Source organism: Nelumbo lutea, chromosome 3 (genome assembly GCF_056320005.1).
Source record: "Nelumbo lutea isolate HS-2025 chromosome 3, American lotus-T2T, whole genome shotgun sequence".
In the NCBI taxonomy this organism is placed as follows: Eukaryota; Viridiplantae; Streptophyta; class Magnoliopsida; order Proteales; family Nelumbonaceae; genus Nelumbo; species Nelumbo lutea.
The window spans coordinates 50,971,444-50,987,817 of NC_142686.1; the positions used below are offsets into that span (position 1 = coordinate 50,971,444).

The 16,374-nt window shown below is 37.1% G+C and overlaps 1 protein-coding gene across 7 annotated transcripts in view; it reads left to right on the forward strand.

The window, feature by feature from the left end:
* The window catches only part of LOC148864912 (myosin-9-like), a 139,272-nt gene that overhangs the window by 6,609 nt on the left and 116,289 nt on the right, over positions 1–16,374 (forward strand). For 5 of the 7 annotated variants that reach the window (XM_088978885.1, XM_088978884.1, XM_088978890.1 and 2 more), the window contains exons 2-22: positions 7,235–7,363; positions 9,907–10,050; positions 10,138–10,283; positions 10,367–10,523; positions 10,615–10,673; positions 11,169–11,328; positions 11,441–11,590; positions 11,699–11,835; positions 11,929–12,075; positions 12,183–12,284; positions 12,407–12,464; positions 12,547–12,648; positions 13,487–13,524; positions 13,721–13,847; positions 13,929–14,099; positions 14,245–14,376; positions 14,483–14,592; positions 14,682–14,742; positions 14,972–15,149; positions 15,392–15,597; positions 15,686–15,805. In XM_088978885.1, coding sequence (XP_088835011.1) covers positions 7,235–7,363; positions 9,907–10,050; positions 10,138–10,283; positions 10,367–10,523; positions 10,615–10,673; positions 11,169–11,328; positions 11,441–11,590; positions 11,699–11,835; positions 11,929–12,075; positions 12,183–12,284; positions 12,407–12,464; positions 12,547–12,648; positions 13,487–13,524; positions 13,721–13,847; positions 13,929–14,099; positions 14,245–14,376; positions 14,483–14,592; positions 14,682–14,742; positions 14,972–15,149; positions 15,392–15,597; positions 15,686–15,805 — 2,634 coding nt within the window. Of the gene's footprint in view, positions 1–7,234; positions 7,364–9,906; positions 10,051–10,137; positions 10,284–10,366; positions 10,524–10,614; positions 10,674–11,168; positions 11,329–11,440; positions 11,591–11,698; positions 11,836–11,928; positions 12,076–12,182; positions 12,285–12,406; positions 12,465–12,546; positions 12,649–13,486; positions 13,525–13,720; positions 13,848–13,928; positions 14,100–14,244; positions 14,377–14,482; positions 14,593–14,681; positions 14,743–14,971; positions 15,150–15,391; positions 15,598–15,685; positions 15,806–16,374 lie in introns of those variants that run through there. The other 2 variants (XM_088978891.1, XM_088978887.1) reach the window with 2 other exon arrangements.

Genomic DNA, 16,374 nt, shown 5'->3' on the forward strand with positions numbered 1-16,374 from the left:
GGAAACAAACTAGGTGCCACTAATGGGATGAAAACAACAATACCCTTTATGTGTGGAGGTATAACCAAGGAAGATACACTTCCAAGCCTTGGGTTCAAATTTATGCCTCTTGGAACTAGGAATATGTACAAGCAAGTGCAACAAAAGACATGCAGAGGAATGGAGAAAAGATCAACACCACGAAAGAGGATACCAAAAGGAAACTTAAACCCCAAGACTTGAGAAGGCATATGGTTAATAAGGTAGGTTCTTGTTAAAACTGCATCACCCCAAAATTTCATAGGAACATCGGTAGTAGAAAGAATACTCTTTGCTACTTCCACAATATGTTTGTTTTTCCTCTCCGTTGCTTTATTTTGTTGTGGAGTGTGGATTCAAGAACTCTAATAAACAACCCCAAAATTTTCAAAGTAGGAGGCAAGATCATTTTTAAAGTATTCTTTAGCATTGTTTGATTGGAATATTTTGATGTGGGTATCAAGCTGAGTTAGTATATATTAATGGAACTGTTGCATAAGCTTAGGCAATTCAGCGTGAGAACGCATAAGATAGATCTAGGTATATTGTAAAAAGTCATCAGCAAATAGGATGAAATATTTAAAGCCACCCATACAAGGTAAATGCCCCCACACATCATAGTGATACACATCATAGTGAACAATATTAAAAGGAACAATAGATCTATTAATACTTGTAGGATAAGTGTTCTTACAATGCTTTGAGAACTCACAAGACTCACAATGTAGACTTGACAAATTCATTCCTTTAAATAATTCTAGAAACAATAGAATCAATTAAGAAAAGGACAAATGACCCAAATGATAATGACATAACATAATGTGGCTAGTTGACACTGAAACAAAAGCATTTCTTTGAGGTTATACTTGGCTCCATGGCTACTCCCAATCACCTTCTGAGATTTCATATCTTGCAAAACACAATGTGTAAGGAAAAATATCACATTACAATTCAGGGATTTAGTTAATGACTAATTGAAAGCAAATTGGTATCATAGTTATCAAGGCGATGCTTTGGCAACAAGGCGCCCTTTGAGGCTCGCCTTGCCTAATCACCAAGCAGTTTTCTACTTTCTACTATAAAATACTTTTTTATTCATTCTTTTTTGAGATTATAATTATAAAATAGGCATTGTTAAACTAAAATAATAATTTTGTGTGTTTATATAATAATTTCTTATTATTATTTTTTTATTTATTAGGGTTTAATCAACACAAACATTGTTAAATGCTGTATTGAACCCTCAAAGACTTAAAAACCTGAACAAATAAGCAAGGAAGAACTTAAAATTTTTTCTGATCATCACATTTTTCCTCTTCCATATATTCTTCTTCTTCTTTTTCTTCTTCTTCTTCTTCTTCTTCTTCTTCTTCTACTACTACTACTACTACTACTACTACTACTACTACAACCAATACTTTTTATTTTCTTCTTTTCCTAAAACAAAAATAAGGGTTCAACCTCTATATTTTTTGAATTTTATTTTCCTTCTTCCTTTTATTCTCATGAATATGTTGATTCTCTATACTCCAATATGAAATTTATACTTTTCTTATGAAAATCATGAATAATTATTAAAGAAATATGGTTATGGTACCTAGGGATCTACCCTAGGATCTATGTTTTTAACACAAAAAATCCATCTCCTAGGTGCCCACCTAGGCGACTAGGTGACAAGGCGCCCCCCCCAGTCGCCTCGCCTCGCCTCGCCTCGCCTTGGTTCATTGAAAACTATGATTGGTATTAAGTTTAGGTACATGAAGAACATATGATAAAGTTAGGGCATGTGAGGTTTTGATGTCTCCCTTGCTTGTAATAGGAGTAAGAGAGCCATTAACAAGGGATATTTTGTCTGAACTATAGGAGTTGGTAGGAGGTGAATAGGTGTGAAACACTGGTCGTTTGGTCAGAGGCACCAAAGTCAATTATCTGAAATAGTAGCATAATTTGTAGTGGCACAAATACCTGAGTGTGCATAAGCAAAAGGAGGAAAAGTCTCTGAAGGAGTAGGTGCTATAGCAGTAGACTCCAAATGACTGATTATTCGACCATACTTCTCATACTCAGCCCTAGCGGCTACAAGTTGCTCTCTATTGATTTCTCAACACTGCCCCTGTTCACTCTGTGAGGAGGTGGCTACGTTAGTATTTCCACCTTTTCCACTCTCAATTCTTTTTCCACTATTTCCATTCTTGAATCTGGTAGGTATGAGCTATGGATGCAACTTCCAACAGGTGCCTTTAGTATGTTTGGGCTTTTATAGTGCTCATAAACAACATCTTTCTTCCTTGTGTTGACCTTTGGCTTCATCGCGTTATGATCAACTTGTGGCATTCCAGATTGAACCTATCTTTTGCTCTCCTCACTACTCACCATAGCATAAGCCTGAGACAAAGTCATTTCATCCTTTGCTAAAACATTCTGCCTCATAATATCGTACTCTGTGTTGACTCCGATGAAAAATTAAAAAACCCAATTTCTCTCCACCAACTTTTTATGTGTTTCAGCATCCTTTATATTTCCCCAAACAATAGTCTCCATCAAATCAATCTCCTGTCAAAGAGATTTCAAAGAGGGACCATAGAGTTAGCTGGGAGGTGGTGACTAGGAGCAAAAACTGTGGTGGTTTGGGGCTCGGGAACATTAGAATAAGGAATATGGCTCTTTTGGGGAAGTGGTTGTGGAGGTTCCCGTTGGGGCAGGAGAAGCTTTGGGCTAGAATAGTGGCAAGCATACATGGACTGGAGCAAAATGGATGGGATGCTGGAATCAGAGCTAGGACCACAAGCACTTCTCCTTAGAAAGCCATTCATGATTTGCTACCAGTTTTCACCCCTCTTATCAGGTATGATTTGAATTCAGGTAACTCCATAAAATTTTGGGAACAAACGTGGGTGGGGATTGCTCCTCTAAAAGACTAGTTTCCTTCTCTGTATGCTCTATTTGATTTAAAAAATGAGCTAGTTTCTTCTTTCATCACCCCTTCCTCTTCCAATTCTAGGCCTGGATGGAACTTGGGTCTGAGAAGGGCTGTGAGGGACTCAAACCTTGACAATATTTCGAGCCTCCTTGAACTTCTTGACAATGTCTTCTTAGACCCCACTAAGGTGGACTCTAGAATTTGGACCCCTACCCCCATTGGCTCTCTTTCTTGTGCTTCCTTCTTTAAATTCTTAAGCCAACCCACCAGTCTTGTTACCCCCCTTTCCCTATTAATGAGGTTTGGTGCAAATCAGTTCCTCCCCGGGTTGGTAGTTTTTGCTGAGAAACCTATCTGGAAAGAATCAATATTGGTGATCTGCTCCAAAAGAAGAGACCCAATACTTGCTTGTCACCTCATTGGTGTGTTCTTTGCAAAGTGGAGGGGGAGACTGGTTTCCACTTATTGGTGTCTTGCCAATTCGCAAAGTCTATTTGGGAGTGGGCCTTTTCCCTCTTTGGAGTGTAGCTGGAACCCTTCGTCAAACATGCAGTGTCTTTTCTCCCCTTCTTTTTTCAGGTGGCGTATGAAAAGTGGAAGGACTATGTGGAGAGGACTGAGGGCTGTAGTATGCTGGTCATTATGGGAAGAAAGAAATTCCAAGATCTTCTCAAAAGTTGAGAGAGGGGCTGAAGAACTGAGGGCTATAATCCATATTAGGGCTGTACGGTGGCTGAAATCCTTAGAGCTATTTACAGATTACATAGTGGATGACATGTTGAGGAAGTGGGGTGAGTGTGCCTTGGAACCCCCACAGTAATGAGTGTGCCTTGGAACCCCCACCTACTGGATTCATAAAACTAAACTTTGATGGGAGTAGTAGGGGGAATCCTGGATAGTCAGGGATTGGGGGTGTCTTTAGGAATGAGAATGGGGTCATTTCTGCCTTGTTTTCAGGCCCAATTGGAGTGGGTGACTCCCTTAGAGCTGAGATCTCTGCAGTTATGGAAAGAATCCAGAAAGCTAAGGAGATGAATATCAAAAAACTAATAACTGAAGGGGACTCAGAGGTGGTGATAGGTCGGCTGAATAAAGATAACAGTGGCTTATGGAATTGCTAACCCAAAGCAAAAACTAGTCATCAACCACCCAAATCTGGGGTTTTATATGACCTGGCAGCATGAGAGAAGAAGAGAAAGTGCAGCCACTCCTAGAGGTTCTAGAACATTGTCCAACCTACGTCGATCTTTAAGGAAATAAAAAACTTCCCTTTAATCCCCAAGTGCCAGCTTCAAAGTGTTTCTAGAATTTGTAACTAAGTTTCTCTAGTTGTCTAGGGTTTTCGAGAAAAAATCTTCAAGAGCCTGTCTCGGGCTTCAACTAAGGATGAAAATCTCCAAAAACCTTTCCAAAAAACTCTCCCAACTGGGCTTCATAAGCTGCTAATTAATCACCCAATCAGTTCTCCATACATTGTGTACGGACCAAAAAAGAAGATGTTGAAGGTGGGAACATGCTCTGATACCAAGTTGCAGAACACACCTGTAATAATTCAGAGGGTAAATTTCTTAAACTATCCTTATGGTTTAGCTAATTGACTAAGTGTACCCTTACAGTTTGAAAATTGACTAACTCTACCCCTACTGTCTCTAACAATTGACTAACTCTACCCTTACCGTTAAGTTCTGTTAATATTCCGCAAAAACTCATTCGCACATGATATTTATATTTTTAAAACCCAAATTTACCCTTCACCTCTCTCCCCCACTTTCTCTCTCCCCTTCTTTTTCATCAATAATACGAGGATTCTCAGAGGAGACGATGGCTGAGGAGATAGACCTGTGCAGTTGCGGCGGTTCCAGAGAAGAGAACAAGAGGGGCACCATTGTGCAGTGGGAATAAGCTACCGTGAGGTCTGGCCAACGTCAGTTGCTGCTGTAATGACAGTGATGTCAAAGAGAACAGAGAAGAGGTCTTCTCTGTTCTAAAACTCAAAACAAACCAACAGTGATTTGGATTTAGCACCTGAAGCGGACGCGAGGGAAGCCAAAGCTAAACCATAAGGTTTACAGGGTTCTGATAGCACTCTGATTTTACAACCGTCTTTATACCATTATTTTAGTTAACTAAAAATTTAATGCTCAAAGTGCCCTTTTCTGATCGGCTCTCACATGAACCATCCCCAAATCCTTCCACGAGTTGCTCTTCTTCAAGTACAGCTTCAGATGGTTTCATGAAGCTTCGAGCAAGTAGAGTTCGTTGTTCACAACAGCAGCAAGGGGTGGAGATCGTGATGTCGAAACAGGGGCATCCTTCAACATGTCTGGAATTAGCTCCCTTGCGTTCCTATCTGCATCATAGAACTCACCATAGGTGAGATCAATTCCTCTTTCGTTTTGCCCTCTGATCATGTAGAACTTGTTGTCCATGTAACACCCTGAACACATTTTCCTCTGTTGATGCATCCTTGGAAGCAGAACCCATGATTCTTCTTGAATCATCTGATCTCCTCCATGAGAAGCTTGATTTTCTCATTGTTCTCCCCCTTATCATGCAGCAACCCAGACTTTTCCTGCTCCAAAACTTCAATCCTCTTCAGCTCTGAAACAACGCCACCACCAACTTAGTTGGTCTATATCTGACCAGAGATCTCAGACCTTCAGAGTGGCATGAATCTGATACAACAGATCTCAAACTTAGACTCATGCTACACATTGCAACAGATACTGTCCAGATCTCAGCCTCCACTCTAGAGATCTGACATGCTGTACATCGCTGGAAATTTCAGACTCAAAACTTATTTAGCCGATCTACACATCGCAAAGACTCATGCCACTCTAGATCTCAGACTCGAATTCATCTATGCAAACTCTGGCCGGTTCAATATTTAACATTCAAAAGAGGGGAGAAGAGGTTAGGGAAGGAGTTTTTCTTTTAACTTAAAGGCGGACATTTCATCCTTTTCATTCTTCCTCTGGGAGATGACACATCTGAAGTCTGATCTCTTTATCTTCTTCCTGGGCGATGGCGGCGGCACTGCCCTGTAACTCCACACGCTGCTCTGTAACTCCACCCAGCAGCAACAGCATCTGAACTCCGAAGGGTAGTTTAGGCATTTTGGTTTTTGACGGAGGTTAATGGTAAGAATAGAGTTAGTCAATTGGCAGAAACAGTAAGGGTAGCATCAGTCAAATTTTAAAAGGGTACACTTAGTCATAAGAAATTTACCCTAATTCAGAAAATAAAATAAAAGTAGAAAGAGAAGGAAAGAAGTGTTTCGGCAGAAGCTTTAGGAAGAAGATGAGAGAATGGAAGAGAAGAGAAGAGAAGAGGAAGAGAGTAGTTTGATCTCTCTGCTTTGTCTCTCTGATTTGATTTGTATATGCTGAAATAAAAATATGTGTAAAGTTACAAGTGTACCTTTAGTTGGGCGGCTGACTTAAAGCACAAACAAGTTAAAAGCAGACCCATAAAGAAGGCCCACTACAACAAAACTAAGAGTAGAAATAAAGCTATTTAAACCAAAGAAAACTAAGGCCTATTCTTCCCAATCTTTCTACAAGAAATTGTGGAAAGTAGAATTGGTGTCACCAGATATTAAAATATATAGACATTAAATAAACTAGAGGTGAGAGAGTCATGGGTGAATACATTAGTAAAAGATAGAGGAAATACAATAGTGGATGACTTGAATGGAAGGGAAGGGAAAGATCATAGAACAGAAGTTTTGAATGCAATTGGTATTATTTAAGGGATCCCAGTTGTGCAAAATGTTTTTCCTTTGTTTTTGGTAGAAGGGAAACACTAAGGCTGTGTTTGGTTTGAAAGAAAAGGTAGGGAAAGTAGGAAACGAGCCTTGTATAAGTTTCCCTTGTTTCCCTACCTTTTCTTTCAAACCAAACACAGCCTAAATGAACATGATCAGATTGGTACTGCATACTTGATGATAAGTCGTGCTAGTAAATTATTATTTTTTGAAATTTATAACATGATGAGTTAGGATATCTTTGACCACTCGATTCTTGCTAAAATTGGGACCCAAATTTTGTGAATTTCAGTTTCAACGTAATGGGAAATTAAACTTTCTGTATTCTCATTTATGCATTTATTTGAGTTGAAATTTCTATATACATATTAACTTTATTCTGTCAGTTTGTACGAGTTCGGGCATCAAAATACACACAATACAACACAGATTTATGTATGTGCCATTGTGTCTATTGTATGTATTCATGTATGTTCACCTACCAATTTTATATACTGATATTTGTCTGCAAAAATTCTTAATTGCTGCAGGAAAGTATAGTGAACATTGTTGTAGGTTCTTCTGTATGGGTTGAAGACCCAGAAATAGCTTGGGTTGATGGAGAAGTATTAAAAATTGATGGTGAAGATGCTGAAATCAGGACAAGTAATGAAAAAACAGTAAGTAGAGCCTTAGTGACAACAAGTTAATATTATTTGGATTCTTCCCATGAAAAATAAATATCCAATGGATTTCTTAATTTCAAAAGAAAAAAAAAAGGTTTAAGATATATACTTTCCATATTTGGAGGCTTGAACATCGAAGGCTACTCTGTTAACAAGATAAAACATCGATGTCTTCACCAAATTGTGAATCCCGTGGGTTCCAATTCAAATATTGTATGAACCTTTTTTTTTGAAAATTACTTTCACTGTTTGAACTTTACATTCAATTTGCGAATCTTATGATTTGTGCAATTTGAATTAATTCAATTAGGAGCTGTTTCTTCACTTTGTCAATCCTTTGTTTGTTTTGGTGCTTTTCATGGGGATTCATTTTAAAATCCGTACTTAAGACCTATTTAAACCTTATTAAGTTTATTTTACATCATATGTGGATTAGAAAGCCAATATACGTGGGTTAGTTGACTTTCAAGTTAAACTTGATTATGTCATACTATGCTTTTTGCATAGAAGTAGTAAACTCCATTGTATTAAGTACATATATGGGTGAAAATTTTTGCGAAGCAGTTGAATTATAGTAATTTTGATAGTTTATTTGCTGATTAGTGTGTTTCGTGGTGTTACCTATCAACTAACATAAAATTGAATAACAAATCAGGAAGAAAATAAGAAGAAGAAATAGAGAAAAGACCAAGATTTAATGTGGTTTGGCTCAGTAGCCTATATCCACAAGAAGAGAGGGAAAAATATCCACTATGAGAACAAGAGATACATGGCTGACCTCTTAGACTCACAACAAAATATCCATTCTCACTCAACCCTAATCCCATTCAATCAATGGCTTAAATAAGCAAAATGCCAAATTATACCAGAATTTCACATAGGTCCCTCTTCCTCCTATAAATATGTACAAGTCCCCAAAACTTATCAGCGTTACAAATATACCCCTATAACCTCCAAAAGCCCATATACTCTGGTTTGGGAGGTGTACTGAGGAATGAGGCTGGAGAGGCTGTCTTACTATACTCTGGTCCTTTAGGTGTTGGTAACTCTATTAGGGTAGAGCTGTTAGCTGCAATACAAGGAATGATTCTTGCGAAAGAAATGGGTTTGGAGCAGCTTCTGGTTGAAGGGGACTCTAAGACAGTGGTGAACTGGTTAAATAATCTGGAGAATGTCACGTGGGACTACAAGAATGAGATAAAGAAATTCAAATGGATGACAAGGAATATGTCTGTAATAGTACAATGGGTTGGGAGATCAGCTAATGCATTTGCTGATGATGTCTTGGCAAAACAAGGGACAAACAGGGAAACATTGTTCTCGGGGCAACTGTAATTTGTGTCTTTTGTAACAGTCATGCATTTTTTGATGTAGTTTTTGTGTTATCTGTGTGGAGAGGTAGCACCTCACGCCTCTCTAAGGGGATTTTCATGTAACTGATCTTTGAATTAATGGAACATCACTCTTTACTTATCAAAAATAAAAAATAAAAAATAAAACAAAAGAAGAAAATAAGAAGAAGAAATAGAGAAAACACTAATATTTAATGTGGTTCAGCTCGGTAGCCTACATCCATGGGAAGAGAGGGAAAAATATCCACTACAAGAATAAGAGGTACATGGCTGACCTCTCAGACTCGCAACAAAATATCCACTCTCACTCAACCTTAATCCCAAAACACCAATGGCTTAAATAAGCAAAAGGCCAAATTATACCAGAATTTCACACAGGTCCCTCTTCCTCCCATAAATACATACAAGTCCCCAAAACTTATCAACATTACAAATATACCCCTGTAACCTCCAGATTGTAAGCTTTTTCTTTTCTATATAAAATTTCCCTTTAATAAAATTCTCCATGATTTATGATGAAGGCCATTGCCCAATGTTGGTTCCAGCTATCTGGAGTCATGGGAGGATAGACTGGATAGACTCCTAACCTTTGGTATATTTTTCACAAAGTGGCTGCTCTCAGACTTGAACCTGTGTTTTTGCACTTGCCAGCCTGAGATTTTACCATTGCACGAAGTAATGGCCCCTTCTCTATGGTTAACGATGTGATTGCCAATTTCAAAACATTGAATAGCTTTTCCAATTGTCACTCAAGTCTTGTTGGCAATATTTGTGCTTATATTTTTAGTTTGTTCATGTCACTGAAGTTTTTCATTATTTGTCAGAGGTCTTTGTTTGGATTCTGAGGTTCAGCTGCTTTTCACCTCTCAATCTGATGCCTTTTTTCTGTATAGTCAGGGAATGGTGTGATTTCTATATTATATCAGCACAGAACTTTGTTTTCATTTTCTTCTTCTCTGTGAAGAACAAATAACTTCTTTTTGTTACTTTTAATTTAAACTCTTCTTGTTCCCTCTTATATCTCAATAGTCAAACTCAGTACCAGTTAAATAAGAAATTAGAACATGACATCTGACCTGGAATTTATAAGTTAATTGTTACAACTTCAAAACTAAATCATGGTTGTCGTGACTGTTACCTTTGCTGCAGCATCATACCATTTATTCAACTTTTGATATTGTACAGGTTGTTACAAAGTTATCAAAAATATTTCCAAAGGATACAGACAGTTCTGGTGGTGGAGTTGATGATATGACAAAATTATCCTATTTGCATGAGCCTGGAGTTCTGCATAACTTGTCATCTAGATATGGGATCAATGAAATCTATGTGCTCTCTCTCTCTCTCTCTCCCCCCTTTATCATTCTAAACTAGTGTGCATTCTGCCATGGGTCCTAATATTTTATATTATGGCAGACTTATACTGGAAACATTCTTATTGCTGTTAATCCATTCCAACGGTTGCCTGATCTGTATGATGCTCAAGTGATGGAACGATACAATGGAGCACCATTTGGAGACCTAAGCCCTCATGTTTTTGCGGTTGCAGATGTTGCATATAGGTGAATATGTTACTGTACGGAAAATGTTGAATTCATCAAGAATGGATATAGGTAACTTGTAGAACTATTTTAATTGGAAACAGGGCAATGATTAATGAGGGGAAAAGTAACTCCATTCTGGTTAGTGGTGAAAGTGGAGCTGGTAAAACTGAGACCACAAAAATGCTTATGCGCTACCTTGCTTATCTGGGTGGCCGTGTGGCCACAGAAAGGAGGACTGTTGAACAACAAGTTTTAGAAGTAAGATGGATGATACTCTCGTTCTGGACTACAATGATATCTATAATTTTATATCAATCTGAAGCTTTTGTACCATCTAATGTAATTGCAGTCAAATCCAGTTCTTGAAGCATTTGGCAATGCCAAAACTGTTAGAAATAACAATTCCAGGTAAGATAGAAACTGTAAGGAGGTAAACCATAATCGTTATTGTGGCCTTTTCCCTGTTTACCTTTAAAACTTGAATGTGGAAGTTTGACTATTGATAGGTCTCAGACACTGCCTTTCTTGTAGAGTCAATGTAAAACAGCTACTAATGTTCAGAGATGCATCCAATTATATTTTTGACCTTCTCAGGATTTGTAGGGTTCATGGAGGTTTACAAAGAGTTCCATCATATTTTTGAACAGTTTAACAATGTTGACATTATGCTTTCTCATTTGTCAACAGATAGGATAATGGGACTCTGAAATTATTGGCTTAAAGGTCTAACAAGGAAACTTCACAATGACACTTCTTTCTTGACTTTTCTTTTTCTCTATTTGTGGTGTCATGATTTTAATGTCTTAACCTATCTCTAATTCATTATACACATCAGAACTGGACAATTTCTGAAGTTTATTTACTTATCACCCTTGTTATATTCTCTTGAATGTATTGGTTCAGCCGATTTGGTAAATTTGTTGAGATTCAATTTGATGAGCATGGAAGGATATCAGGTGCAGCCATCAGAACATACCTTCTTGAGAGATCCCGTGTTTGCCAGATTTCTGATCCCGAGCGTAACTACCACTGTTTTTACCTTCTTTGTGCAGCACCATCTGAGGTATCTTCTTGTTGGCATTATATGTTTTATACTGATCTTCAATTTTGTCCCCTTGATTTAGATTGCATAAACTTTAATTACATGATCCTGATTGTCTTTCAAACTTTACCAGGTTACTGAGAAATATAAATTGGGAGACCCTAAATCATTTCACTATCTCAACCAATCAAATTGCTTTCAACTGGATGGTGTAAGTGAGGCCCGTGACTATCTTGCCACTCGGAGAGCTATGAATATCATTGGAATATGTGATAAAGAACAAGTATTAACTTTTCTTTGGAACTCTCTGCATAATTTCAACTGCTTTATGTCTTAACACTGGAAAAAGCCATTGCTTTGCTGAACTACTGTTTGTGTGTGCCTCTGTCAGGATGCAATTTTTAGAGTTGTTGCTGCGATTCTTCATCTTGGTAATATTGATTTTGCCAAGGCGCAGGAAAATGATTCATCAGTTCTAAAAGATGATAATGCCAAGTTCCATCTCCAAATGACAGCAGAACTTCTCATGTATGACTGGTGTTGCATGATTGCTTTTGTATTTTGATATGTATCATCCAATTTTATGGTTAAGGGTAACAGTTATTGAAATCATTGTGCCAGGTGTGATATTCAGTCCTTGGAAGATGCACTGTTGAAGCGTGTGATGATAACACCAGATGATGTAATTAAAAAAAGTCTTGATCCACATGGTGCAGCTGTCAGTAGGGATGGCTTAGCAAAGACAATATATTCCCGCTTGTTTGACTGGTATGATGGTTTCCACCACTTATGTGTATTATGGTTTGTAATGCCTTTGAGTGAACGAAAACTACAAAGATGCATAGATAATGCTAATGCTGCATAACTATATCCAGGTTGGTGGATAAAATTAATGTCTCAATTGGGCAAGATCCTCACTCAACATCTCTGATTGGAGTGCTTGACATCTACGGTTTTGAAAGCTTTCAGAGTAACAGGTAGACCTGCTACTAAAACATGAAAGAAAAATGGTAATGAAATAAAGGAGATATTTCATGTAGCAATCTTTATTGTCTTGCTCAGCTTTCTTGATGTTACTTTCACCTTTCGTGTTTTGCAGTTTTGAGCAGTTTTGTATTAATTTCACAAATGAGAAGCTGCAACAACATTTCAACCAAGTAAATTAACAGACAATGTCTAGCGACTCCAACTTTTATTTAGTATTTCTTTTAACGTAATAGTGTCCACAATGTCTTTCAGCATGTATTCAAGATGCAACAGGAAGAGTACACAAAGGAGCAAATTGATTGGAGTTACATAGAATTTGTTGATAACCAAGATGTCTTGGATCTTATTGAAAAGGTTCTATTTCTTGTCTTCACTTTTGTTACTTCTACTTTGGAAAGAAATGAAGCTTATGTTGTGTGCATAAATATCTCCATATGTTTTTCTAATACAATAGGCAAAAACACATTATTTTAGGTTCCATCAAATTTTAATTTAAAAATCAAGTTCAGTGTATACTAAAAACATTTTTAAATTCATCCAACTTTAGGCAAATAACTTTGTAAGTTATCTCATAATTTGGCAATCTTTTTCTGAGTTTCTTTTCTTTTCAAATCAAACTGTAGAGATTAACATTCCATCAAATTTTAATGTAAAAATCAAATTCAGTGTATACTAAAAACATTTTTAAATTCATCCATTTTTTAGACAAATAACTCTTTGTAAGTTATCTCATAATTTGGCTCTGTTTTTCTGAGTTTCTTTTCTCTTCAAATCAAACTGTAGAGATTAACATTTAACCAATGAAATGCTCCTTAGGTCTAATAGGCCTTGGGAAACTTTTGCTTGATTAATTTCCTGGAATTTGATTTGACTTGTGAAGTTTGCAACCCATGGCCTAATGTTATGATGATGCTTATAACTGAATATTGTCTTTACAGGGAGGCTCATGATGATTTTAGTATCTGGAACTCCCTTACAAATTTCCTGTTTTTGATAAAAATGTGGGGTCCTGGTTTTGTTTCAATGGACAGTGATGGCGTCATTCTAAATTCATGTGTCAATATATTTCATTCCTAAATAAACTTTTGAATACTTTTTCATTTCTTTTTCTAGTTTGTACATTATAGCTGCAAGCATCTAAAGTTGGATGCTGTTTCCTGCACAAACCTCTTATCATGTATTCTTTTGCCAGAAACCAGGAGGAATCATTGCTCTCCTCGATGAAGCTTGGTATGATTATGTCTTTTTTCTCTTTTTCTCTTTTTACATTTTCAGGATTGTTGATATTGGCTCTCATTATTTTTTTTCCTTAGAAAATAGGTCTCATGAAACTATGAAGGGAGTTACTGGATCTAAGGTTGTTTTTTGTAAAGTCAAATAAATGATTTTTCCATCTTCTCATATGTTGAACTTGTGCTATTTTCAGCATGTTTCCAAAGTCAACACATGAAACATTTGCAGAGAAGCTCTATCAGACATTCAAATCTCACAAACGTTTTATCAAGCCAAAACTATCCCGTACAGAATTTGCAATTGCTCATTATGCAGGAGAGGTGAATTTGATTTCTGGAGTTTCAAGTGTTTGATGTGAGCTTCTGTTTTATTATAGATAACCTATTTGCATGTTTCCTCAGGTCTTATATCAATGTGACCAATTTTTAGACAAAAACAAGGACTATGTGGTTGCTGAGCATCAGGACTTGTTGAGTGCTTCCAAATGTTCTTTTGTATCAGGCTTATTCCCTCACCTTCCTGAGGAGACAGCCAAACCTTCTAAGTTCTCATCCATTGGATCACGTTTTAAGGTATCACTTCTGTTGAATTGATAGGAGAACTTAATGTAAAGTGCATAATTTTTAATGAGAAATTAAAACATGTATCTACTTAGGTGCGGTCCCTTGCACAGGGTGAAAAACATTGTATGAACATATTATCTTTTGAATGATGCAGTTGCAACTACAGCAGTTGATGGACACACTAAATTCAACAGAACCTCATTATATTAGATGTGTAAAGCCAAACAACCTTTTGCAACCTGCCATATTTGAGAATTTCAATATCCTGCAACAGTTACGTTGTGGTGTAAGTACAAATTGAAATCAAGAGTTTTCTACAGTTGGTTTAGACTTTAGAGGCAGATAGTAGCTTTTTGTAAATGAGCTCAGTGTATGTTTTATTGTCTTTGTAGGGTGTTCTAGAGGCAATCAGAATCAGTTGTGCAGGGTATCCTACTCGTCGTACATATGTTGAATTTCTACAGCGATTTGGTTCTCTTGCACCAGATGTTAAGAAAAGGGAGTAAGTATCCACTTTTTAGATTTTCATTTTTTAAAATCAACCAATGGATTTTGTGAACTTTGTTACATGTTACTTTTGTTCTTGAACAGCAATGAGGAGAAGGATGCATGCAGAATGATTCTGGAAAAGCAGGGGCTTACTGGGTTTCAGGTATTATGACTGTTTTTTCTGCTTAAGAAAAACCCCAATGGTTAAATCCTACAATAATTATCATATAGCATCATGCGTACTGCATTTATTCTTTTAGGAAAGCCAATCCAATTGTTGTATGAGTTGCAATTGTTTGCTTTTTCTTTCTTCAAATACTTCAAGATGGTACATCTTTTGGATAATATGATGTTTATAAAAGTTTGAAGGGTCTCCAAATGTTTGCATGCAGTTAGGAAAAACCAAGGTCTTTCTAAGATCTGGTCAGATGGCTGAGTTAGATGCACGTAGAGTTGAGGTACTTAGTTGTGCAGCCAAAACTATTCAGCGACAAGCACGAAGACATATTACTCAGAAACAGTATATTGCAATACAGAAGGCTGCTATCTATTTGCAGTCTTTCTGTAGAGGTGAGCTATTCTGAAACAAGTTTTTGGAAGGACATTTGCTTCATTTCTAATGATTATTTTGGAAATCTTGCTGAATTTTTCAGCTGCTTCACTTATCCAAAAAGTGGTTCTGGTTTATCTGCTCAGTCCACTGTTATTAATATTTCGTGTCATAAACTAGGCATTGATCGACTGCATGAAATTTGCAAATAATTTTCTTATTTCTCAATTAAATTTTCACATGCTTGCAATGTGACATGCAGGAAGACTGGCTTGCAAGCTTTTTGAGCAAATGAGAATGGAGGCAGCTTCTGTAAAAATCCAAAAGAATATGCGAAGACATATATCAAGGAAATCTTACGTAAATGTCCGTGTATCAGTTCTTGTCTTGCAGACACGCTTAAGGGGAATGTTTTCTCGCAAGGAATTTAAATTGAGGAAGCGAATTAAAGCTGCAATAACTATTCAGGTTGCATTTCAATACACATAACTTGAAAGCCCATATTGTTGTTCACTGTGATGCTAATAACATCTTTTTACTTGAAAATAAAAATCAGACCTATTGGCGCCGTCATAAAACTTCTACATGCTACAAGAAGATCAGATGGGCTTCAATTGTTTTCCAGTGTCGATGGAGGGAAAGAACTGCCAGAAGAGAACTAAGAAAGCTCAGAATGGTGAGAGCATGTAATGCATGTTTCATATACTTTAATGTAAACCATATTCTATGGCATCAGAGTTGTAGTATGCAATCCATATTCTTTAAACTTGTTGAGAATGTTTATGTGAAAGGGTATCGTTGTCTATTACATATATTTGTATTTGGGCGCCCAAGTAGGGGCATACTAGTAATTGAAGAAAACTGAAGATAGGAGAGCTTGAGAGTTCGGCAATGAGGGTCTGAGAATGAGAGTTTAGAACCTACTCTCTCTCAGCACCCTAATACTACTTTATTAAGATATATTTGAATAATTACAAGGAGGCCCTTAGTTGGGCAAGAATTTACAAAGAACTTAATATAGACAGGATGGGCCCAGAATAAGGTCCATTACAGAAAAACATAAATAACAAGAAAGAATAAACAACCTATGGGCCATTCGGCCCATCTTCTCTACACTCCCCCTCAAGCTGAGCATAGATGTCAATCATGCCAAGCTTGCTGGTATCATGCTGAAGTTTTGCCTCGGGAATGCCTTTGGTGAGAAAATCTGCCAACTGTCCTTCAAATGTGATGAAAGGAAGACAC